Source organism: Spermophilus citellus (assembly GCF_964194105.1).
Source record: "Spermophilus citellus genome assembly, contig: SCAFFOLD_272, whole genome shotgun sequence".
NCBI lineage: Eukaryota > Metazoa > Chordata > Mammalia > Rodentia > Sciuridae > Spermophilus > Spermophilus citellus.
In genome coordinates, this window is record NW_027672838.1 from 106,784 (window position 1) to 133,589 (window position 26,806).

The window sequence follows — 26,806 nt, forward strand, 5'->3', positions numbered from 1 at the left end:
TACCCAGCCCTAGTGCTCACCCTGTTGTCAGCTGCGACTCCTCCAGCCTCTTTCCCTGTCTCTTTGTGCTTTCACCATATGGCTCCGGAGCTGTGACCAGGAGATCCCAGACTCATTTGCTGGTCGGTTTCCCACAGAGGATGTCTTGGGAGGCAGTTGGCCAGGTGGACACTGCCTTGCCTTTTATGACCTGTCTTGGAAGTCGCAGAGCCCACCCAAAGCTCTGCCAGGAACCACAGGGCAGGGCCACCATATCTCACCGAGGGAGGGGCAAGGCCCCCAAAGAGATGTGACACCATAAATGGCATCACTGTCACTTTTGGAAAACACACCCTCCTCCCCCTCCTTCTCCTCCTCCTGGTCCTCCTCCTCCTCCTCCATGAGTGGATTCTGTTACCGCTGGGAACCTCCGCAGGAGTGGGTCCTGAAATCATTCCCATTTCACAAATGAGGAAACTGAGGCCCAAAGAGGCGACGGCACTGGGAAGCGCAGAGCTTTCGAGGGGCCTGGAGCCCTGCGCAGGCAGAGCTGTACCTTGGCGGGGGCCAGCCAGTGGGTGGGTCCCCCGGAGCGGCCCCCATCCTCGGCTCTCTTGTCCGTGCAGTGGCATGACTTCATGGAACTTGGCAACAGCATTCCTGACACCCAGTTGGACCAGATCATCAAGACCCAGAAAGCTAATCAGTGTGCGGTCATCATCTACACCTCGGGGACCGTAGGCCTCCCCAAGGGCGTCATTCTCAGTCACGACAACGTAAGCGCCAAGCCCTTGGCTGTGGGCGGCGGGCGGGGGCGCGGGGCTGTGGTGGGGCTTCAGGGCAGACCTGTCCAAGGCCTGACTCTCCAAGCCTCGGTTTCCTAGTCTGCGGGATGGGGGCATTTCCACCCGGGGCTCTCGTTTGTAGAGAGCTAAAACCGGTGGATTCTATTTTCTAAATAGGAGTCGGGAGAGCAGGGCGTGTCCGCTCCCGGCAAGCGGGGTTGGCTGGAGAAACTTCCCCAGTGGCCCCTCGATGGCCACAGCGGGTGGTCCGGGACCCCCTGGGACCCGCTCCGAGCGCCACGTGTGCGGGTGAGCGGTGGAAACGTGGTGTGTGCGTGGCCCTGCCTGCGTCTTCCGCAGACCTTGAATCGTGGTGGATGCCTCAGAAACCCTCAGCCATGCACAGAGTCCTTGTGCTGTGCGGTGTAGGGAATAAGGACAAGGAAAAAGAGTCTGTTCATGTTCAGGGCAGGCGTGATTCCTTTTTTTGAATATTTCCATCTGTGGTTTCCTGACTCCCAGGATGTGCAACTCACATCTGGATCAGGAGGGCTGACTGTGGGTCTAGAGGCAGAGCCCAGAGCTGCTGGTGATTTGATCCTTGTTATAAAAGAATAAGGGGGACACATGTCACATGATTCCATCTATATAAAAATTTACCCAGGAGTGGCAGTAGTGGTTTCTACATTAGTTTGTTTTCTGTTGCTGTAACAAAACACCTGAGGCAGGCTAACATTATAAAGAAAAGAGCTATTAGTTTTAGAGACTGAGAGTCCAAGTAGTATGGCACTGGCTCTGGGGAGGGTCCCCTGGCAGGAGTGCATGTGGGAGGAGATCCTATGGCCAAAGAGGAAGGCAGAGAGCTGAAGTCCCACCATCCCTTCCAAAGGTAGCACCCTGAGTGACCCAGGGGCACCCAGTAGGCCCCAGCTCTTAAAGGTCCCGCCATCTCTGGACTGAGGACCAAACTTCCAACACAGCCCCTGGCAGACAGTTCAGACCAACCTCAGACTGGCAGGACTGTGGCTGTGAGTGGTAGCACCTGTCAACACTCCTCTGACTGGCCACCCAGAGCAGGAGATGGACTAATCCCGAGGACATATCTGGGGCCAAATGCTCCACGCGTTGGACTTAGCCATCCTCTCTCCCGTCTACTCACCCAGCAACAGCTGTCAAGCACACACCGTGGTGGGGACGTTCCAGGGCTGGGGATACCACAGTGAACAAGCCAGACCCAATGCCAGATCCCTGGAAGACAGATGGGAGGTGAACAGGCAAACACAGGCTGTGCTAAGACTCAGACCATAACACCTTCAACCTCAGCCGTGTAAGGTGGCCCCTCTAAGGAGGTGACATTTGAGCCACACCAAATATTCAAGCAGCAGCCCACTGTGGGAGTAGGTGGGGGGCGGGAAGCCAGAGGAAGAGCATTCCAGGAAGAGGGAATGGCCAGTGCAAAGGCCCCGAGGCTGAAGCAGGCCTGGTGAGTTGGAGGGACAGCTGTGAGGTCCACGTGGCTAGATTAGCACAGTAACTGTTCCCTGTAGATTTATGACAACATTGAGAAATACAGATAGCGAAATTGTAGACACTAAAACTTTACTTGAAGGTGTGCCCTGGAAATGGGAAAGCACCAGTCTGCTCACTGTTGGCGTATTTGTGTGATGGGATGGTGGGTAGCCTGTTTGGTTCTATTGTTTTATAATAAGCATGAGATTTAAGGACTTTGGCATTAGACCAGAGACCCTGTGCCTACGAGAAGAAAAAGTAGGACCAAATCTCCATCTTGTCGGCTTAGGAACCAAATTCCCCAACAAGACTACTAAAGCACAAGAAAGAACCAAGAATCAGTAAATGGAATTGTATCAAGCTAAAAAGCTTCTTCACAGCAAAGGAAACAGTCAAAAACATGGAAAGCCTACAGAATGGGAAAAAATCTTAGCCACTTGCACCTCAGAGCATTAATCTCCAGGATACACAAAAAACTGAAAAAAAAATAATTACACACACAAATAAATAACCCAATTAATAGATGGGCAAAAGAACGGAATAAACACTCCACAGAAGAAGAAAAACAAATGGACAACAAATGTATAAAAAAGATTTCAACATCTCTAGCAATTAGGGAAATGCAAATTAAAACTACACTGAGAAGGAACAACAAATGTTGGTGAGGACGTAGGGAGAAAGGCACACTCACACATGGCTAGTGGCACTGCCCTGTGCTGCTGCTCCCCATCTGTGAGACGGGCTGGGGAACAGGGAGCCACGGACCCCAAGTGCTGGGAGCAGGGCCAGTTGGCAGCTTGGAGCTGCAGAGCAGGCTGGGCAGGCGGAACACAGCACGGCCCTGGGGAGGTGAGGGCCTGGGGAGGTGAGGCCCTGGGGAGGTGAGACCCTGGGGAGGTGAGGGCCTGGGGAGGTGAGGCCCTGGGGAGGTGAGACCCTGGGGAGGTGAGGCCCTGGGGAGGTGAGGCCTGGGGAGGTGAGGGCCTGTGGCGTCTCCTGTGTTCTAGATCACGTGGATGGCTGGAGCAGTGGTGAGGGACCTGGAGCTGACGGCCACCCCCGAGCATCAGGAGGTGGTGGTCAGCTACCTGCCCCTCAGCCATATTGCAGCGCAGATGATGGACATGTGGGTACCCATAAAGATCGGCGCTGTCATTTACTTTGCTGAATCAGACGCGCTCAAGGTAAGGCTGAGTGAGGACCTGGGCCCCAGGGCTGGAGGGCTGTCCCTCCAGGGAACAGGTGTCCTGCTAAGCTCTGGGTCTATGAGGCTTTTTCCTCAGTCCTCGTCTTCTGCTCCAAGATTCCTTGAATATGTGATACCATCTTTTCTTGATTTATTGAATTTTAAATATCATCAATTACCTTTCCACTGTGGTAAGTAAAAATTGACTTCCTTTTCTCCCCGTTTCCACACATCTCCCTTCCCATCCTCTCGGGGTCAATCATTCTTAACAGTTTAGCCCAGCACTTCACTATATGGTTATGTTTCCCTGTCGGGTACAACTTTTTGGTTTTCTTAGAGTTAACACTTGCTTTTCGTTTCCAATTTGGTGACATTTTTGCACGCCAGTCCAGTCGCTCCATTTGATCCAGCCCGTGTTCATTGGCATTTTTCAAATGGTCAAAAAAAGTTGCCTTTTTTCCCTTCAATTCTTAGCTCTAATCTGGACCGCTGTTGTCCTAGGTTGGACCACATAGAAGCAAAATCTGAGATGGGTATGTTTGTGATTTATTGAGAGGAAGCTCCCGAGTGAAAGGAGAGGAGCAGAGCAGGTCAGGGAAAGAAGCCAAGAAAGGGTGTCGGTCTGGCTGGACTAAAACCTCCTTCAGTCCATGGGAAACCGGAAGACATGAATGCAGCACAGAGTTGCCCCACTTGGGCCAGGAAGACTGGTGTCTGTGTCTCAGAGAGTCACTGGTTGTAGGCTCACGCACCACAGGGGAGCACAACTTGCCAGGCCTTTCTGAGTAAGGCCGCCTCTCCAAAAAGAAGACACTGTGCACTATGGGGACCAGGCTAGAACACCCACAGCACCTTCTACAAGCCGCCATGCAGGGCTATCCCTTCCCCCACCCTGTGGTCTGTTTTCCGGGGTCACTGTGTCCTGTTTTTGGATATTCCTTCATGTGGCTGGAGATCGCCCATGGTAGCTTTTCCAGAGTAATTCTGTGGGAGGAATTTTGATTTCTTTTGTGTCTGGACTTTGCAAACATAACGAAGCCCCTGCTGCACCGTGAGCTCCCTGGTACTGCCACCTCACTGACCGCACAGTTCGTGGCTTAGCAAGGCACACTTTTATTATGTTATAGCTCTGGAGGTCAGACGTCCGAAATGCCTCTCTCTTGGTGTCCTCGGGGCTGGTTATGTCTGGGAGGTCTTGGGGAGAATACATTTCCTTCCTTCCCCTCCCAGCTTCTAGGGGCCTCCCGCGGTCCTCAGTGGTGGCCTCCCTCCACCTGCTGAACCAGCAGTGCAGTATCTTCCACTCTCAACCCTCCTCCACAGTTTGCTTCCATTATCAGATGTCCCTGACTCTGGCCTCCTGACTCCCCCTTGCAAGGACCTGGTGATGACACTGGGCTGCCCGGATGATTCAGGAAATGTCCCCATCTCAAGATTCTCAACTTTGCTGGGCTTGGTGGCCCATACCTGTAATCCCAGGAACTTGGGAGGCTGAGACACAAGGATCTCAAGCTCAAGGGTAGCCTCAGAAACTGAGCAAGACCCTGACTCAATTAAAAAAAAAAAGACTAGAGATCTCGAGGTGTAGCTCAGTGATGAGGGAGCTTGGGTTCAACCCCTCAACTCAACAACCCTTCAACTCAACCACATCTGCAAAGACCCTTCTGTCCCCAAAGACATGGTCATCACCAGTTCTGAGAGTTAGGGTGAGGAGGACATATTTGGGGGGAGGCCTTTGTTCTGCCTTCTGGAAGGGCCTTCTCCTGTTCTGTGAGTGGCTGACTCTCCCTGTCACTTCATTCTTTGCTTGACTGTTTCCTCAGTCTCTCAGTCACTCTCCTGTCCCCTCTGCTCAGTGCTTAAGCCACTGCAGTTACTCGATAAGGCATGCTTTTTTATTTTTTTAACTGAATGCATAAAGTATCCACAGTCACCTACAGGATCCAAGAAGTTCCATCTTCCCACATCCTTATCAGTCCCTAATAGTGTCAGAATTTTTAATTGTCAAACAGAGTTGTGCTGAGGGGTCTTGAGGTTTAAGAATCTGCCTTTGTGTTTCACAGTAGCTGCAGCGCTTCACATCCACGGGGGAGTATGAAGGTTCTGGTTTCTCCATGGGTGCCCGGACACGACATATCCACTTAAAATTACTTTATGGCCATTCTAATGGGTACAAAGTGGTGCCTTATGACTTTAACTTGCACTTCCCTAATGGCCAGTGATGGTAAGATCTTTCCCTGTGTTTATTGGCTATTTGTATATCTTCTTTGGAGAAATGTCTGTTTGAATCTTTTGCATTTTAAATTTTGGTTGGATATTTAACCTTAGTGTTGATTTTAAGGGTTCTTTACATATTCTGGTTATGATTTTTAAAAATTTTCATTGTAATTACACAATACCTTTATTTTATTTACTTTTATGCAGTGCTGAGGATCAAACCCAGAGCCTCACTTGTGCTGGGCCAGCGCTCTACCACTGAGCACCCCCCACCATAAATTCTTTATCAAATAGAAGACTCACAGGTGCTTTCCTGGTCCTGTGGTGTGTATCTCTGTTTTCGTCATAGTCTTTTGAAGAGTGTCAAGTGTTTAACTTGAATGAGACCCACTTATGGGTTCCCCCTTTTATGCTTTTGTTCTCGTTTCTAGGAAATCTTGGCCCACGCTAACATCACAGAGATTTTCTTCTCTTTTCCTCTAGAAGGATTTTGTTTTATCACTTCCACTTTAGGGCGATGCCCATTTCAGTTTTAGTGTTGCCAAGCGGAGCCCCCTGGCTCACTGTGTGGAGTCCCTCTCTCTGCCCTGCAGTCCTCGGCACAGTTATTGAAAATTGGTTGTTTATAAATGGAAGGTTTCTTGTGGGACTTCTGCTCTGCTCCCTTGAGCAGCACGGCCATCCTTAGGCCAAAACCACACTGCCTTGGTCATGGCACTTTGTATCAGGGTGAGCCACCTGTCCCAGTGTGCCTGGGAATTCCTGGGGATCCCCCACTTTTTAAACTGAAAGTCTTGCATTTCTGGAACCCCTTCAGTTCTGGGAAAGCCTGCACAGTGGATTAGCCTATTTTATAGTAAGTTTTAAAACTAGGTAGGAGCCTCTGATTTTGTTCTTCTCCCAAATCGCTTTGCCTGTTGGTAGCCTGGCATTTGTATGTAAACCGTAAGATCGGCCTGTTGATTTGTACATGACCTCCTGCATGGATTTGGACAGGGATTGAGGGGATCAGAAGATCAGTTGGGAGGTGAATCTTGCTTTTTTAATTATTATTTTTCACAATTGCATACTGTCCCATTACAAGCTTGGGCAATTTCTTTAGCTGATCCCGCTTGCTTAACATGCAAGTTGTTTCCATTATGCCACAAATCACATCTTGTTTGCCTTTCTCTGTGTATTCAAGTCTTTCATTCAGCTACACCCCTCGGCTCACTTCCAAGCATCTTCCCGGTGTGGGTGCCACATCCGAGCCCTGGAGGGCATGAGCTCCCGTGGGACTCGCGCTGTCCAATCCGCGAGGGGAAGGTCCTCGGGCTGTGCCACACCCCGGCTCACGTACCCCCAAGGTCCTGCGGGGCCTGCCCCTGCCCCGACCCGACCTGCCCCGTCTGTCCCGCGCAGGGCACACTGGTGCACACCCTGAAGGAGATAAAGCCCACCATCTTCCTGGGGGTGCCTCGAATCTGGGAGAAGATGCATGACACCATCAAGGAAGACCTGGCCAAGGCCTCCAGCTTGAGGAAGAAGGCGTTTGCGTGGGCGAAAGACAGGGGCCTGAAGGTCAACACGAAGCGCATGCTGGGGTAGGTGGAGGCCAGGCCCGGGCGGGGCAGCCCAGCCTTCCGCGGCTCCAGGACGTCCTTGGCCCGCAGGAAACGCGACCTCCCGCTGGGCTACCACATGGCCAAGGGGCTGGTGTACCGCAGGGTCCGCAGCTCCCTGGGCCTGGAGCACTGCCACGCCTTCCTCAGCGGGGCCGCGCCGCTCCCCGAGAGCACCTCCGAGTTCTTCCTGAGCCTCGACATCCCCATAGGCGAGATCTACGGCCTGAGCGAGAGCTCGGGGCCCCACTCCATCTCCACCCACAGCGACTACCACATCCTGAGGTGGGCAGGCCCGGGCGGGGGCGGGGGCAGGGGCAGGGGGCAGGGACAGGGGGCAGGCCCGGGCGGCGGCGGGGGCAGGGACAGGGGGCAGGGACAGGGGGCAGGGCCTGGGGCAGGGGCAGGCGGGGGGGGGGGCGGGGGGGGCGGGGACAGGGGGCAGGCCCGGGCAGGGGCGGGGGCAGGCCCGGGCAGGGGCGGGGGCAGGCCCGGGCAGGGGCGGGGGCAGGCCCGGGCAGGGGCGGGGGCAGGCCCGGGCAGGGGCGGGGGCAGGCCCGGGCAGGGGCGGGGGCAGGCCCGGGCAGGGGCCAGGCGGCCTCCGGGCCTCTCCAGGAAGACCCCAGTCTCGGGCCTCCAGCGCCCCAGCTTCCTGAGGCGTGGATCCCTGGTTGGTCAGGTAAAGCAAGGGCCGCCCCCATGTCGCTGGCGAGTTCTGCCTCCAAGTTCACGTCCTGTGACCTGGAAGCCCCTCCACTTGACCATCTTCCATCTCTAACACTTCCGAGGCCCCTTTCTGGGTTTTCCCAAGTTGGACTCACCCCAGGCCGAGAGGTTGACCCAGATGATACCAAAACCAGGAGATCACCAAGGGCAAGCTCAGCGCTGAGGCTGAGCCTTGTTCCTTCACAGAATCTTCTGGTAGGGTCTCTCTGACACCGGGCTCTGCCACCGTGTCACCATTATCACCTCCCTGTCCTGCTTGGGGCTCTCCCTTGTCAGGTGCCAACTGAGGTAGCAAAAAAGGCTGGGGCTGGGGCTCAGGGGCAGAGGCTTGCCTGGCTGTGGGAGGCACTGGGTTCCATTCTCAGCACCACATATAAATAAATTAATTAAATAAACATCCATCAACAACTAATAAAAATATTTCAAAAACAAAACATAAGTTAAATCTTTCTAACCTGACGAAACCCTCTCCTGCCTCTGACTTGCGGGCACCTTAACGTCTCCGCCTCCCCCATCATGCCTCTAAACTCCCATCAAAATCTGTCTTCTGCGGAACCCCAAGGCCCCCTAGTGTTTTTCAGAACCAAAAAGCAGTGCCAATGCCAGTCTCTGTCTTCAAATGATCCTTTTCAATGAGTGCTATGTGTGAGTCAGCAGGCTTAAAGATGGCACCATGAAAGTCCCCACCCAAGCCCTCTCCTGAGTCCCCTAGGGCAGCCATAACAAAGCACCCACACTAAACAGCAGAAGTGTGTGGGCTGCCAGTTCTGGAGGCTGGAAGTCAGATCAGGACGTGGACAGGGCCGGCTACTTCTGAAGCTGTGATGGGGAATCTGCCCCAGGCCCCTCCCTAACTTCTGGTGATTTTTCTGGTGTTCTTTGACTTATGGAGTGTCACCCTCTCACCTCCATCTTCATGTGGTACTGTGTGTGGGTGTGTGGGTGTGTCCCCATTTCCCCATTCTGTAAGGACACCAGTCACACTGGATTAGGGCCCACCCTGTGCCAGTGTGACCTCCTTTTAAATAATTACACCTGTAGTACCTTGTTTCCAGGTAAGGTCACATGCCATGCTACATGGGTTTAGGACTTATACATATGAACTAGGGAGAAGGGGGTGGGGGGAACAACAAAATTCAACCTGTAACCACCTCCCAGAGGCAAAACCACCTGTGTTCTTTCTAGTCAAGCTGGTACACGTCAGGCATTGACATAGGCTGTGTGCCTTCATCCCCAACAGAAGCATTTTCCATGTCAAAACAGAACACAGAACCCTCCTCCTCTGGACTCTCTTGTTCTCTCTGCAACCCAGGAACCAGATCAGCTCAGGCAACAGGGTTCCCTCCCAAGCTGGACTCAGGGCAAACTTCCCCTCATCCTGGACTGGCACCATCTATGCTCGGAGTCAGATGGATTTTGTTAGAAGGGGTTCTTATCACGTGGAGAATGTTCCCTGTCAGTAGAACAGCTGCAATGTGTATGTGTGCGCCTGCTCGTGGTGTGTGCGTGGGGTGGAACCCAGGGCCGAGTGCATGCTAGGCACGAACTTTATTACTGAGCCCCTGCCCGGCTGCCTTATTCTTTTAAAAACAATTTTTTTTAATTGTACTTAGACACAACACCTTTACTTTATTTATTTTTATGTGGTTTGTATGTGGTGCTGAGGATCAAACCCAGGGCCTGGCACTTGCTAGGTGAGCGCTGTCCCTCTGAGCCACAACCCCAGCCCCAGCTGCCTTATTCTTAACAGCTTTGTGGCATTCCAGAGGACACAAATGGTCGTACCATAAATTATTAAGTGGTTCCCTTACTGGTGACTATTTAGGGCTTAATTTCTCCCACAGGTGTTCCCATAAATAATGATAAAATGAATGTTTGACATAGACATTTTGTACTGTGATGCAAAATGATATCTCCATTTTTCTCTTCCTTTTATTATAAGTGGAGTTAGAAATAATCTTTTCACACATATAAAACCCATTTGTACTTCCTTTTCTCTGAACTATCTGTCTACATTATCTTCCCATTAAAAATTGAATTATTTGTTGTTAGCATTTACATATTAGGAAAATCAACCCTTTGTCTTTCACATAAGTTACAAATATTTTACCCCCTCATTTTTTCATTAGGGTTTTTATTTTAGTTAATTTTTTTTACAATACCTTTATTTTATTTATTTTTATGTGGTGCTGAGGATCAAACCCTGGGTCTTGGATGTGCTAGGCAAGCGCTCTACTCCTGAGCCTACAACCCCAGCCCCAGTTAATCTGTTTTTTTTTAAATATTTTTTAGTCTTCAGTGGACCTTAATTTTATTTAAATGTGGTGCTGAGAATCTAACCCAGTGCCTCACACATGCTAGGCAAGTGCTCTACCTCTGAGGTACAACCCCAGCCATAATCTGTTTTTTGATGTACAGAAATTTATGATTTTTATCTGGTTGAAGTTATCAATCTTGTTTTATGGCTTCTAGATTTTTCTACATATCTAGAAAGGCTTCAGTGGAGAAGCTATAAGTCTTTTTTAAGTTCTGAATGTCTCAGCCCTGCCTTTTTTCTCTTGCTGAGATGATTCCTAGGCTTAACCCTTAAACCCTTATCCTTCTAGTTTCCAGGGAAGGAGATCTCAGTGATGCAAGAACATGTTTATCCCTGCATCCTAAAACTGCCCTTGCAAGTGTATTTCTAGAGAAATGAGTCTTATAAGAATCCAGATTTCAGATGATGCTCTGCTATCTGATGGAAGTAACTTTTTACCTCTAGGGAGATTCTAGCTGGTTGGTTTGCTTATAGTCAGCTTTCCTGGTCAGGGTGACCTGCAGTATAGATGTATAGGTCTACACGGCTGTTTTCTCAAGGATGGGGGGATTTTTTTTCCTATCCTTAAGCACTTTTTCCTTCTCCCATGTACATGGGTATAAATACAGTACACAGAGGCTGGGGTTGGAGCTCAGTGGCAAAGAACTTACCTGGAACAGGTGAGGCCCTAGGTTTGATGCCCAGCACTTCAAATAAATAAATAAAAACAATCCACAGCCAACCATGGTTGTGCACGCCTATAATCCCAGCGGCTCAGGAGGCTGAGGTAAGAGGGTTGCTTTAAAGCCAGCCTCAATAAAAAGCAAGGCGCTGAGCAACTCAGTGAGACCCTGTCTCTAAGTAAAATACAACATAGGGCTGGAGCTGTGGCTCAGTGGCCGAGTGCCCGAGTTGAATCCCCAGAACCTCCCCCTGCCCCCCAAAAGCAACGAAACCAAAACCGGTCGACACCACCGCTAGGGTTCCGAGTTCACGAAGTGTTGGGGATTTAGCAGATGGAACACTTGGCAGGCCCCTCCTCACATCTGCTGCGCCCTCTGAGCACACTGTGGGTGACTCTGTCTCTGAGCCTCGGTTTCCCCACTCCTGTCCCCCTGGCAGCTGTGGCGAGATCGTGAGTGGGTGTGAGAACATGCTGGTCCAGCAGAACAAGGACGGCACTGGGGAGGTCTGCATGTGGGGCAGGCACATCTTCATGGGCTACCTGGACAGGGAGGGCACGACTCTAGAGACCATTGATGGGGATGGCTGGCTGCACTCCGGGGATCTGGGCCGCATGGACAACCAGGGGTTCCTGTTTATCACCGGCCGCATCAAAGGTAGCACTGGTGCCGGGGTCTGGGCTCTGAGGGCCTCTTGCACGTGCTGGTGCAAAGGCTTTCTGGCTTTCCCACCTCCCATGAAGGGCTGTGCAGGACACCCTGGTGGGCACGACCCAGCCTCCTCCTGGTGCCCAGGAAATCACCCCTCCATCATCTGGCACTCCATAGTCTTCCTTTGGGAGGATGGACCTGGGAGAGACAGGCCCTGAAACACCCAGCCCCTCCACTGTAGCTTGAGGATGTGAGGATGCTGATGTACAGGGCTTGGGGGTTAATTGCAATGACAGGATCTCCCAGGGTTTTCTGGAGAAGGCCCTATGGAAAGTGCTTCTGGGTTTCCAGGACTCACAGTCTCCACTGCCACTATCGGTCATGCCACCTTGGCACAGCCACAGACGGTGCATGAAGGAATGTGTCACAAATAATCCTCCTTTCACTTCCTTTTGTCCACTTGGAAAATACATATTTAAAAAAATAAACATTTTGGCTTACGGTCATACAAAATTGAGCAATGGGCCAGATTTGGCGCACAGAACTATGCAGTTGGCCAACTCATATAGAAAGCATTTGGTATCAAATCTGACATAGGCAGTAACTATTCAATAAATGGGCTATGTTAACATTATTTCTTGTGATGAGTGACAGAAAACTCATTTCAAATTGAGTGGCAAAGCAAAACTGTTGGCTAAATATAACTGAAAAGTCCAGAAGTTCTAGCTTCAGGCATAGCTGGATCCAGGTACCAAAATGACTTCACAATGAATCTTTTTCCTTCTCTGTGCTAATGCCATTGCTAATAAACTGGTTCCTGTTTTTGGCAAGAAGGCTACCAACAGTCTAGGTTCATATCTAACTCCAAAGGGAAGAGAGTAGTATTTCCAGTAGTTCCAGTGCAAACATTGTATGTCTGGCTTTCACTGGACCAATGGAGAAAAGATTATCAAGAGGAATTATCAACTGTCTCAGAATGAGTCTCACTGTAGGGGGTGGAATATGCCGACTTGTTAGACCTGGTCATCCCTGTGGTCCACCCCACCCAGGCCAATTGCATGAAAGAGCAGATTGCTAGTGAAACAGCCAGTGCTGTCCCCAGGGAGGGGTCCCTGGGCAGGCCATGCCACAGAGGTGTTCTGCACCATCACAGTGAAGATGCTGTTGGGACGAATGGCCATTGTAAGGGCAGCTTTGCCAGGTCCTGGGACAGGAGGAGACAGGATCACAGAATGAAAGAGTAAAATTTTCTGGGTGCAGGTTAGGAGATGTGAATTCTGGAGATGAAGATTTCCGGAGACTGGGCAGAGGGGGAAGGATTCTTAGAGAATTAGGGATGCCACACACGCCCCCAGGGTAAGACTGGAACTAGACTCCTAGGTGGCCAGCCAATGGAAGCAGCAGCAAGAGACAGACAGAGCCTGGCCCCAGGGCCTTCACTAGCCTGTAAGCAAGACGTGAGAAAGGCCAGGACAGGCCTGGGGCCAGGCGGGAACTAGGACTGGGATTCTCAATGGGAAAGCAAGCGACCAGGGAGGTGGGGCCAGGGCTTGCATGCTCCTGAGATTTTGGAGGTGTCATCTGCCGTTCTGTGCCCACACCAGTGGGGGTTTCCTGTTGTCATGGGTGGACCTGGTTGAGCCAAGCCTTGTTGCAGAAATCCTCATCACTGCTGGTGGTGAAAACGTGGCCCCCGTTCCCATCGAGAACCTGATGAGGGAGAGGATCCCCATCATCAGCAATGCCATGCTGGTGGGCGACAGAGCCAAGTTTCTGAGCATACTGCTGACGCTGAAGGTTAGGTGGGCCCCTGCTGTCCCCTGGGGCCTCCACAGCCAGCCCGGCCCGGCTCCAGGGCCAGGAGCTGGCCTGCAGGTTCAAAATCACTTCTTGGTCTTCAGGGCCTGGGTTGGGTGGGGCTGGCCAAGGAACGTGTGTGGTGACAGGGCTGTCCTGGGGCAGTGTGAGACGGATCAGGTGAGTGCATGTGAGATAAGTGCTAAGCACCTCACTTTTGCTGAGGCTGTCTTTGAACTCATGATCCTCCTATCTCAGCCTCCTGAGCTGCTGGGACTACAGGTGTGTGCTTCCATGCCCAGCTTGATTTCTTTTCTCTTTTAATTTGATGGTCCAATAAGAAGTGTCCCCTGCCCTCTCAGGAATCCTAATCAAAAAAGATGAATGATGAAATGCCAATCATATGTGTGGCTTTGCTCACTGACTTTCTTGACATCAGGTCACTGAAAATCTCAGACCTTCTCAAGTGAAAAACAAAAATAAAAATGTGATTAGTCCCACTGAGAGTTGGTGAAGACTAGCACATCCAAGCTGTGATAACACTTGTTCAGAGAGAAGCCCTTTAACATGAACCAGAGCCCTTCCCAAGGTCATCCCCAACCTTCCTGTCCCTTTTACAAATGAATGTCTTGGCAAATCAAGATTTAATGGGGGTTTGGTTTTGTTGTTGAGGCACAGTTCAGAATCTGAGTTGTGCTTCTTTGAGAGAATTGGAGGTGAAAATTCTCCCCAAGCTGTCAATACAGAAGGCAGGGGCCTTTGAGTCAGCACCACATGTGGACTAGAATAGAACAGACCCTGTAGAATAAACTATCCAAACACAGACATGTTCTAATGGAGCCCATAGGGGCACCTGCCACACTACAAGTAATTCTGTCTTGTCTTCCTCTGCCTGGGATAAATGGCAGTGGCAGTCAGAGGGATTTAAATATTAGGACTTTAATCAAATCCAGAATGAACTCTCTTACCTGTATTGGTTTCCGCGACCCAGGGGCAGCTCTTCCTCCTTCTGTGAACCTCCCTCTAAGGCCAGACTTGCTTGGAGGAGAGTTCTTCTTTTAGTGCCAAGAATTATTCAAAACATCTAAAGAAGGAGAAGTCATGATATTCAACATTGGGAGAGCCACCAGATCTTGTTGTGTCCCTGTGGCCAGGCAGCCTTGTGAGAGCAGATTGCCTAACTCTCCTACAGTTATGGAGATGGAGAAAGCAAGAAAGTTATGTTGCTCCATCAAGGGAGTAATAGCAGTGGGAAAGAAGCTCCCTTGCTCTTCATGCGAGCTGATCCTTGACTAATTGGACCCAAGGGAATAGATACATTGACATGGTGTCCACTCAGAGTGGTGGCATCAAGAGGACGACCCCCCAGAAGTGTTATACAGGATTCTGTCATTCCTGCTACACACAGCAAAACAGTGCAACACAAAATCCAGGTGAGACCATACGGAGTTAGTGGGAAGCCCTGGACGCTTTGTCCCAGGGTGGAGAAAGTTCAATTCAGTCACAAGGTTTGTTCTTGAAGGCTTTGGAAACCCATTTTAGAGGGAGCTGTTCTCTTCTGGCCAAAGAACCTTTAATCCTTCTGCAGGCTGACCTTTCTTGCAAAAGGGAACCTATTCCATGCAAAAGAGAACCTTAAAAGTAAGGTTAGTATGTCTTTAAGTTCACCCTGTTTAAAAGTTTACAGCTGTCTTATGTGATTTTGATGTGTTTTTTGCTTTTGTTTTGTTTTTTGGTACTGGGGACTTAACACAGGGGTGCTTAACCACTGACCCACATCCCAACCCCATTTTGTTTCTTTTTATTTTGAGACAGGGTCTTGATAAGTTGTTGAGGCTGGCTTTGAACTTGCAGTCCTCCTGCATCAGCCTCCCAAACATGCGCCACCACATCCAGTTTGTTATTATTTTTGTTTTCAATTTTCAAGGGTACATATAGTCTTTTTAAATTGATTTTATTTTTTAAATACACAATAGCAGAATACATTACAATTCATATTACACATATGGAGAATAATTTTTCATATCTCTGTTTGTATATAAAGTAGGTTGACATCCAATTTGTGTCTTCATACATGTACTTTGAATATTGATGTCCATCACATTCCACTATCCTTGCTAATCCCCTGCCTCCTCCCTTTCCCTCCCAACCCTCTGCCCTATCTAGAATTCATCTATTCCTCCCATGATCCCCCTCCCTACCCCACTATAAGAATATTTTAAATCCAAAATTCTTATGGAGTTGTTACCACATATTTTTGGCACCCATGGGACAAAGAACAGAGACAGAAATCAAACTTGGCTGTAGATTTTTAGATTAATTTAAGGGATATAAGAACCCCTATCTTCTCTAAGCATTGTGTGTTGCCTGGATAATACAGCTTCTACCCATATGTAATGGTCATCAATTTTATTGTAATACAAAGGGACAGTCTTGTTTATAAATACCATTACATTCTTAGTAGTCTTTTATCTTTTTTATACAATGTGTACTCAAATATAGTTATTATTATGCTTTTGAATTTTGATTTTTGAAAAAATATAAAGGAACCATGATACTAGAAAAGAGTAGAAGTTAACTACTGCTCAACTCCTCAGACCACCCCCCCCATCAATTCATTTGGTTCCAGAAATAGAACCCATTCTGCCTCTAGGAACCTACAAGGATGGACTGTGGACTCATGCTGGATGTCAACTGCAGCCATAGAACATGGCCAAATTCCACGGCTCCTATTAACCACAGGTTTCTCATCTGTAATATGGAGACAGTGATGGGGCTACTTACAGTGTTTACCATAAAGCTTCCAATACAGTTAACACCTAATAAAAGTATTATTTACAAAAGTATGAGCAAGCTGCAAATTGTGTGGAGAATCGGGAGTTGGAAGAGTTCAGTTTCTCATGGTGGATTAGCTGCTAACAGAAATCCCAGGAAATGAGGCTGATGAAAATGTTTAGTTGTTTCAATGAACAAACCCAGCTCCTGATGAATACTCTTATTTTTGAAAGAAAAAAAAAAGAAACTGGAGAAATCATTGGCTACAGATAGACTGGCCTGACAGTGTGAGGTAACCAGCCCAGCCTGGCCACTGAGCCTCTAGGCTGCAGGCTCCCTCGGGCTGCCTGCCTGTGTCCCTCGACCTTGACAGCAGGTTCTGGCAGACAACCTGGCATCTCTAATGGTCCATTAAGATGACAGATGCAGACACACTCAGGCCAATGGCTGAATTCAGGTTAATTTCAGCCTGGTCCTGCTGATGGCCTCACACAGCCCATGGCAGCTCAGCCCAGAAACCTGCAAGGTCGGGTCCTGGTAAGACACCAACTAATGGACTTGTCTCAGTGGGCATGTGCTGAACAAATGGAAAACGGGTGACTGGAGAGTTCTGTTTAGAGAAGAAACTGCCAGTCTGTCATTAGGAGATGGAGGCAGGAGAGAGCCTGGGAAACAGGGGACAAATGCACAGAAGCAAAGCTGGGTGGCTAGGAAAATATTTTAGACTTGATCTATGTTTGTTTTCTAGAAGGTGCAGCTGTTAACTTGACCCAGGGGTGCTTAACCACTGAGCCACATCTCAAGTCCTTTTTGTTTTTTTTTTTTTTTATTTAGAGACAGAGTCTTGCTCAATTGTTGAGGCGGGCTTTGAATTTGTAATCCTCCTGCCTCAGCCTCCCAAGCTGCTGGTATTACAGGTGGACTTATTTGGGTTATGTGGCTGGACTTTTTAATGACACAGTAAGGTTCATTTGCCTTTTGCCATTGTGACAGTAGAGCCTGTGCATGTGAGTGGTGCAGCAGCCTGCCAGACAACTGCCACTGAGTCGTAGATCATTTGTCTTTATCTCTTTTCTCTGGATTCTGCTTGGCTAATTTATTTACTCAAGTTTCTACTTATCCTTGAGAAAATTAACACTTAGTCTTTCTTTTGTGACTCAGAGTCCAGATGACCTGAACTCACATTTTGGGAAGAGGAAAGACCTGGAAGGCTGAGATCTTTGTGGCAGTTGGGACAGGGATCCTTGGGGAAGACAGCTTTCTATTAGCATGAGAATGTGCAGTGTGCGTTTTCTTCTCCCACATTAGATTTCTGATGATTGAGCTCCTCCTGTTGCTGGGTCCTCAGCCCACCCTCTCCCAAGTCCTGGTGGTACCCTTCCTTCTTCTGTCCCGTCTCCTCCCCAGCATCCACTTCAGTGTGGCTCAACAAATGGCTGTGTGCCTGCTCTCATCTGGGCATGGTTAAATGTGGGTTATATGAGATAAATAAGTCTGACCCTCATCCATAAGGCACTTATGGTCTATTATCAGGAACTTGCCTGTCCCCAGAAAGAAGGGGCACAGAAAAGGTAGCAGAAGAATCCAAACCAAATCTCTTGGCTGTACAATTCTAATCTAGGACTTACACTGGGTTCATTTGGGTGCATGAATGGATATGAAAGATGAACAGAAACTCAGCTAAATGGGCATTTTCAAGAGTTATGGTTTAAATAGCCATGCTACCCAAGTTTAAGAGCTGAGCTTCAGAATTTGTCATGACTTGAACCCTTGAAGATTCACCAACTCTATCTGGCATCACTTTTGGTGTGCTAGTATGAGACAATAATTTCTGTGGGTCTGTGAAATGAGATATTATAAGACGTGCCTAGCAGAGGGACGAGGACATAGTAGGTAATTAATAAAAGGTAACCCTTATTACTTTCTAGTCATCTGTATTTGCAGATGAGTTTGTTAATGCCTGTGAAGGGCAACTGTGGTCTTGGAAGAAAGGAGAGCTGGAACAGGTTATGTGAGCCACAAGGTGGGTGCCCAAAAATCAAGGTGGGTGTGAGGAGGTCAGGAAGAACTACAACATTTTTACTTTGGCAGCAGCTGAGTTTTCTCTTAAGTAAAGGAAATGGCATGTTTATCCAGCCAGATAACCAGGCTGCGACTGTCAGAGAGCTTTTAAATGGAGCTTCGCAAATGTGTTCTGTGCAGCCTGCAGTAATGAAATTCATCCTTCTTCAGTGGTAATCCTCCACTACACAGCATTTTAAATCTTTTTCTTATTTGGTGCTCAGAACTGAGGTCCAGGATATACATATTTCCAAGTGTCATTTTTAATTTAATCCATGATTGAACACATTTCCACTGGCACAGCTAAATAGTTAAACTAGAAACCATCAATTTGTCCTGAACTGTTGACATGCAGGGTAATGCTATGGTTAAATTAAATTTAAATCTAAGAATGAGAGGCAGCTTGGTTTCTTGGAAGCCCTTGGTCCTGCTTTGTCAGTGAGGCATAGCTGCAGGAGGAAGAAGACATTTTAAAATATGAGGTGCATTTCTAACCACCCCTCAGTATGGCCAAGGGAATGTCATCCTGCTGTATTTCTGGTTATTTTCCCTACTGAGTGGCAAAGCAGACCAGGTGTCCAGATTTTGGCAGGAGGGTACTGTGCAAATACAAAAGAAATCACTGTTAATAGGAAAAACCTGGTTGGCAAATCATAAAATTTCAGAACAGATTTGGGCAACTCCAGAATATCAGAGTCAGGGAGATGGGCCAGAGCTTTTGGTTCAACTCAGAGAATTCAGGCAGGCTGCCCAAGGACATCTGGGGCAAGCGCTGGGCCCCTGGACTCAGTCTGAATTCTCTCTCTTTCATATTTCATCATACTTTATGCAAAGATGTGGTTGAGTGGCACTCTGTTGCTCATTTATGTGAGAACCTGGACAAATGAGTGAAATACTCTGAGCTCTGTTTGCTTGTCCATGAAATGGAGATAATAATTGTAACTACCTCATAAGATCATCAGGAGAATTAAGTGAGTTACTGGAAGTGAAATTGTAAAACTGTGCCTGGCATTTGCTGAGAGCTCAATCTATGCTCTTCTTGTTGAAGAAAGAACAAGAAGTTTGCTTTTAAAAAAAATGTTTATTTTTTAGTTGTAGATAGACAACTAAAATTTATTTAATTTTATTTCTTATGTGGTGTTGAGGATCGAACCCAGGGCCTCACATGTGCTAGGCAAGCACTCTACTGCTGAGCCACAACCTCAGCCCAAGGAGTTTGCTTTTATTATTTTTTGCTTTTATAAAAATATGTTGTTTTCTTTTATCATTGCTTGTATGTTTACTCAGAATTGTTTTTGGAGGAGTGGGGATACCCAGGAATCATCTGGTTCTCCTGGTGTCATGCAGTGTCAGTAGCATGTGGGTCTAACATGGCTGGTGCATTTAGATCTCTTAGGGGTGTCATAACACAATACCCCAAGCTGGTGTGTTTAAACAATCTATGTTTTAAAACTATTTTGGAGGCCAGAAGTCCAAAGACAAGATGTCAACTGGACTATGCTCCCTCTGAAGATTCTAGAGGAGAATACTTCCTTGCCTTTTCCAGTGTGTTATGGCTCCCAGTGATCCTTGACTTGTTCCCTTATCATCCATTCCCTGCCTCTGTCTTCACATGGCCTTCTCCCTCTCTGTATCTGTTTTTTCTTTGTCTTTTATAAGGACATTTGTCATTGGATTTCATGCCCACTGGTTAATCCAGATTTCATCTCATCCCATCCCATCTCACCTCACCTTTGATCTCTTTGTGAGATCCTTAACTTTATTATGTCTGCAAGGACTCTTTGTCCAAATAAAATCATATTCTCATTCATAGTTCTGGGATATGGGCACACCCTGTTTGTGTCCACCATTTCAGACAATGTAGCTGAGAATTTTTGAGTGAGAGCCAGATGTTAGAAAAGGAACAAAACTGGAAGGAATTAAACCCAGAGACTTGGTGTTGGTTGAACTTTGTGCTTACTTACCATAGTCTTTGGCACTTAGAAAGCAGAAATGGTAGAAAGAAAGAAATGTGACTGCAAAGATTTACATCATTGTCTCATCACAAAGGAAATATGGGTTGTGATTGGTAAATAAGGTGGACCCTCATCCATTAAGCAAATGCTGATCAGGAACCTACTCCAGCCCTGACACTACTGTGTGCTACATGCCAGAGACACAAAGATGTCAAAGACACTGTCCCTACATATTTGGAGACAATAGTCTGGGGAGAACTATAAGTAAATAAAAATTTATAATACAATATGATAAGTTCAAAGCTTGAGCTGTTCTCAGTGCATTACAGAGAAGGGGCAGGAACCAGGGGTGGGATGCAGGGTAAGAAAGGGGTGTGAGCCGTGTCAGGTCAGGCATCCTGGGGGTGGAAGAGGTGACACCAAGACAAGTTTGACAGAAGAAATCAAGTTGTGGAAGAAAGGGTGTCATGGAAGAGAGGGTAGGAAGGGGAAATGGCTTAACAGGCAGGGAGGATGAACCAGAGGACCAAAGGCACGGGGGACCCAGGGGCATCACAGGGTTCTTAGAGCAGGAGAGAGAGAGGACTCAGTGCCTGGTGGGTCCACAGAGGTAGGCAGAGAGGATTATGGGGAGGTCTGCAGGCCATGATAAGCACAGAGCATGGCTCTTGTCCTGGAAACCTCAGAGGTCATAGCATGCTAAGCATTTGAAGGAAGTCAGACTTGCTTTTGAGAGGTCACACTCTTGGTGACATTGAAAGAATGTGAGTGAGGGGGCAGAAGAGGGCAGGACTCAGTTAAGAGAAGACAAAGACCTGGATTTAGTTACAAGATATTGTGAGAGAAGAAGAGTCATGAGCTTATTCAAAAACAGAGGTAACAGGCTGAGGAAAAAACACCAATGTCTGGAGGTGCTGTAGATAGAAGAATCTATGAACAAGAGTGAGGAGGGTCAGGAGGCAGAACCAGGAGAGGCTGTGTGATGGAAATGCAGAGCATCAGGAGGAAGCTGAGAGTGGCTACTTGGTAAGTGGAAGACCTATAGTTCTGACTTATCATTGAGGGAGAGGCTGGTCAGCAACCAGTGAAAGACTGATGGGCAGGCTTGGCTTGTAGCTCCATGGTAAAGTGCTTGCCTGTCATGCGTGAGGCCCTGGGTTCAATCCTCAGCACCACATAAAAATAAATAAATAAATAAAGATATTGTGTTCATCTACAACTAAATAAAAATATTAAAAACAGACTGATGGGCAAGGTGATGATGCTTTTCTGTGCAGCTTCTGACTTTGTAGATGTGCTCTGCACTTTTCATTATTGTGAGCCACTTCTGTGTTCAAATCAGCATAGGCAGAACATGGTACCCATGAAAGGATGAGGTCTGGTAAGAAAGTGATAAAGAGGGAATAGATATAAGAGAATCCAGCTTAGAGGACTGGCCTTGGAGATGAGCCTCATTAGAGAAGAAGAGGGACCAGGAGACTCTGATGGACTGGGGAGAGAAGGGTAGCAATTAATTAGACTGTGAAAAGTAGCATAGATTGCCTCTGTATACACAGTTGTAAGTAGTTAGTCATAACAATAACTTTCTCATTTCAACCCAGATAACTTCAAGTTTAGCTGAGTAAAGCTGCTGCAGTTCAAGAAAGTAAATTTCAGTTACATGTTTTCATAGAAATGAATGTGAAATTTTGCTGGTGCTCCTACAGGATTTTTCAAATCCAGACTTTCAGGACTCTCCTAAAGGAAAGAATGCTGTCTGGCTTAGGCAAAAAAAAAAAAAATGCTACATTCCCTGGTTTCTGCATCGTTTCAATTTGAAGCTTTCATGTCTTTTGAAGTCTAAACTCAATAGGTCAAGGAAAAAGGAGAGTGAGGCCTGTTGACAACAAGGACATTAGACACAGCTGTTGGGTCAGCCCTGCCAACCTCTACCCAGCCTGCTGGGTGCAGTGTGCAGAGCTAGGAAGGTGACCAGCCCCTGGCATGACATCTTTAACCATACAGCTGTGGACCCTGGCACATCACTATGTGAGCTTGGCGATAGCCTTGCAGCCACTGGGTAGCTTTTGATTAGAACAAGATGGCCAGCACTTGGGTCGGATTTAAGTCATGCTTCAAGTGGTTAGGAGCAGCCATTTTTATCACTGTCACATTGACAGAGATTGGGAGATTGTTTTACATTTCTGTGACTAAAATACCCAACAAGAACAGCTTAGAGAAGGGAAGGGTTTTTTTGGCTCATGGTTTCAGAAATTTAGTCCATCGTGGGCCAATCTATTGCTCTGGGCCCAAGGTGAGGCAGAACAATGGCAGAAGGACAGGGCCGAGGGGAGCTGCCCAGAACACTGCTGCCAGGAAGCAGAGAGAAGGGCAGAGGGAGAGAAAAGGAAGGAAGGAGTCATGGGGAAGATAAACCCTTCCTGGGTACACCTCCAGTGACCCACCTCCTCCAGCCACGCCCCACCTGCCCACAGTTACCACCCACTCAATTCTTTCAAACTAGAATGGACTGATTAGCCATAATCTATTATGGCTCTCATAATCTGTTCACCTCTGAATATTCATGCATTTACACGGAAGACGTTGGGGGACACTTCATGTCCAAACCATAATATATTTAAACATTCCTTGTGGTTTATGATGGCTTTGTTGTAGTTGTTGAACTTTAAGTTGACAATTGGATAGGGAATGCATTGACTATTGTTGTAGAGCTGTAATCGTGTTTGAAATCTACCCTTTTGAATCCCCTTATTGAATGACCAAGTTTTTTTTCAAAAAAAAAAATTCAAATTAATTCCTGATTCTCCTTTCACTTAAATCAATCACTAGAATTATGACAGTTCTTTATTTTTAATAAATAATTAAATCTAATGAACTACAATTAAATATAAATCCAATTATTTAAGCATATTACATAAAAGCTTTAAAACAATCATTTTATATTAAGTAACAAGAGATGGGAAAAAGGTAGAGTATGGTTACAGCCAATTTGTTATCCAGCAAAAGCAAATTTCTTCTTCATTCATATTTCTGCTCAATTTCTTTCAAAGACAGTAATCTTCAATACCTGATTTCTGGTTGTGATCCTAACTCATGAATATTTGTGAAAGACCAAAATATTTGTAAATGCATAAAATAACTATTCAGAGATACTACCGCTATTCAGTGTTTTTGAAACAATTTTCAAAATATCTATTCACGTTTTTAAGCCTCATCTTTTACTAAGTATTTATCTTCACCAAGAGAGCACAGCAGGAGTGTGGATTTCTAAAATTTTGGAACTAGATTGAAAGAGAACATTGAAAAAGAAGAAATTATCGTTGAAATTTTGGATAACAATGAAAATAGAGTTAACAGCTAACAGGGACTATATGAATATTAGCTTTTAAGTGAAAATGTAAAGAGGAATAGAAATACATGCAATTAATGAAAATCAGTTAGGGAGTTTAACAAATTACAGATACAAATACTTTTATGATACATTTTTTTCAATTAAGTTTTTGTCAAGTCTTATCATGATCTCAATTAGTATTTGAAAATCATGGTTGAAAATGCCTTCTTTTAGCTTACACATCCTAAAGAAGTAAATTATGTACAATTTTATTTATTCTGTTATCAATTAAAGCAAACAATGGTTTTCTTTATGGGAAAATAGCCACCTTTCCTTGTGTTGTAGTGCACAATTGTCCCTCTGTATACATGGGAGGTTGGTTCCAATACCCCCCCCACCATACACCCAAAATCTGATGAATTTCATGTCCCTTATATACAGTAGTATTATATGTTCATATGACTTACTGCATATCCTCCTGTATACTTTCAGTAATTTTTACATTACTTATAACATTCCAATAAAATATATTGTTCAATATTTTAGGAACTAGTGTCAAGAATAAAAGTGTGTACATGTATAGCAATGGATTACATTTATTTCCAGGTATCTTCAAATTCATCATTGATTGAACCTACACCTATATAACACAACATTGTTAGGACTGAATGTACTTCAAACAACATATAGTATTATAGTTATGATATTAAATGTTATAACTTCCTTTATAAATACAGTATTTTAATAATCCCAAATTACTATATCATATTTTATTATCCTAAATCATACAATAATTCATTTATCTGATAAGATGACTGTTGAGAATGGCCAACACTGCTAGATGCTTTGGATATAATGCCACATACTAAAGTTGATGTAAATGTCTAACACCTACAGTTAAAGGCTAAACAAACAGTCTCTTAGTGAAATTTTATTCTAATGTGGGAAGTTAATGTTAATTGCTAATGATACAAACAACTGTCAAATTATAATAAGAGTATTAATGAAGAATGCTCAGTGTCAGTGACAATGAAGTCAGAAAGATCAAAAACCTTACTGGAAAAAAATACAAAGAAATTAAGACTTCATAGGTGAGGAAGAACTTTTGGAAAAAAAGGGCAGGAAAGACATTTCATTGAGAGAGAAAAGCATCCTTAAAGGCCTCTGGAGAAGATGAATAAGGATAGGTGTCAGGGATTAAAGTCAGCATACCTGCAACCAAGAGCTAGAGAAAATGTGTGGAGGTGAGGAGGCTGGAGAATAGAGTAGGCAGGATCCCAGTGAGGACACCATGCTTGAGTACTCGAAGTAGGGTGATAAAAATTTAACAGATGGAAGTTACTGTATACATGTCATATACTTTCTGAAAATGTCCTAGTAAAAATGTCCTATTGAGGTTAGGAAAATAAGTTTGGGAGTTAGTTTTACATAATATGTCACCCTTTTAGAATAAGTAGGTATAAAATTAATCCATATACAAATAGACTTTTCACACTTAATCTAGCAAAAGGAATAGAGAAAGATAGTGTTTGTGGCTTTTAAGATCTTTATTCTGGAAGACATAAGATAAAAACTTTAATGCCAGTAATCAGGAGGGTTAGTTCAGAGAATTATATTATAGGATTTTATAGAAGTTCCTCTTCTGCCAGAAAGAAAACATGAGTTTGAGAACCAGTCTTAAGATTGTCCTACACTCTTAAGATTGTCTTACTCAGATTGATTTTGTTATTTTTGACTGAAGATTAAAATAGCTTACCTAGAGCATTTCCTTGAATGTTTGAACTTTTTCCTTCACTATTATTTCTCAACACATGTGTTTTTCTTTAAAAGTGACAAATGCTTATGGTATATATAAAAGAGTGATTCAGCCTTGTTTAGAAGAAAAGGGATTTAAGTATTCTTTATAACACATAGTCATCCATTTGTATTGCAGTGTAGGAGCTATCTTCCATGTTGAGCTTCAGAGCATCAGTTCTGGGCAGTGTGGAGAGAATAAGACCAGGAAAAGAACAGACGACAGGGGCCACTCCTGCTGACAGAACAGAGGAAAATCATAAAAGTCAAGTTGAACTACATAAAGGTATTCCCTATTTGTTCCTGTGTTTATTCAATCACACAAGTTAAACTGGTTCATTAAGCAACTACTTTTCAGATTTGTGCTCCTGGTGTCATTCAAATTTATTTGTTTATTCATGTTTTCCCTAAACATCTTATATGTATATTTTTTCTACTTACTCATTTAATTGATAAGTAAATAGATAATTTTACATTCTGAAATAAAATTTCTTTATTTTTAATTGGGATAATACCAAAATAGCCACTGCAGGTCTATGTTGGTTAATTTACCCATTATACAATTTTTAATAATGTTTATGTTTAGCTTCTTTGCATGTTTATATTTAGGGCATCTCTTTTAATCTAGTATATCAATCCATGTGCACATCCTTGAGAAGTATTTTCTTGTCACAAAACAATTACTGATATTGACTTTGTACATACATTTATTTCTTTTATTTCATTTTTACTTTATTGCTTTATTCCGCCTTTCTTGACTTTTTACTTTGTTCTTCATGAATTAATTCTTTGTAGTGTACCATTCTATATTTCATAGGGATTTAGTTTGTGTTCTACTGTTGTAGTAATTTTCTTAAGATTCAACAAGAAACTTTGACTTATGGCCCACGTTAAGTGAACACTTTTTAAAAATTTCCTGCAATTAAATTTTGTTAAACTTTCTACAATTCCAGACCTCACAGAAGTTGATAAACTGCCTTGCTTTTGTGATAATTATGATTGTTAGATGTATTATGTTTACATAGGCACAACCAACAAAAATTATAATAGCTGGTATTTAAACATCATTATCAATTCATATTTCTAACATATTTTCCTTTATCCCAATATTTCCATATTCTTGTGCCATGACTCTACAAGACTTACAAGTGTGTAACTGACAGAGCTCAATTAGTTCAGCACTAAGAAATTGCTGAAATCCTCTGTTTCCCAACTCACAGAAGCTTGGAGTTATCTCTTTAGCCTCAGAAGCTCAATAAATATCATTATGGACATATAATGAAAACCACATGATGGCATCTTAAATACAATTTTTGTGTTTTGATAAATACCATTGTAGAGCCCAGTCATATTTCTATAACACTCCAGCGGGTAGATAAACATCAGAAATTTGTTCCTTGGGGATTTTTCCATGAAGCTACATTATCTGTCTTAGCCTCAGTACTCAAACAACACAAACT

At 45.5% G+C, this 26,806-nt stretch overlaps 1 protein-coding gene across 1 annotated transcript in view; it reads left to right on the top strand.

Annotated features, from left to right (window-relative positions):
- LOC308640535 (long-chain-fatty-acid--CoA ligase ACSBG2-like) overlaps window positions 1-26,806 on the top strand; it is a gene marked incomplete at both ends in the record, with an annotated part of 73,051 nt that overhangs the window by 9,106 nt on the left and 37,139 nt on the right. The window contains 6 exons of the mRNA XM_081312405.1: window positions 606-755; window positions 3,281-3,457; window positions 7,078-7,259; window positions 7,329-7,562; window positions 11,422-11,639; window positions 13,291-13,430. Coding sequence (XP_081168531.1) covers window positions 606-755; window positions 3,281-3,457; window positions 7,078-7,259; window positions 7,329-7,562; window positions 11,422-11,639; window positions 13,291-13,430 — 1,101 coding nt within the window. The remainder of the gene's footprint in view (window positions 1-605; window positions 756-3,280; window positions 3,458-7,077; window positions 7,260-7,328; window positions 7,563-11,421; window positions 11,640-13,290; window positions 13,431-26,806) is intronic.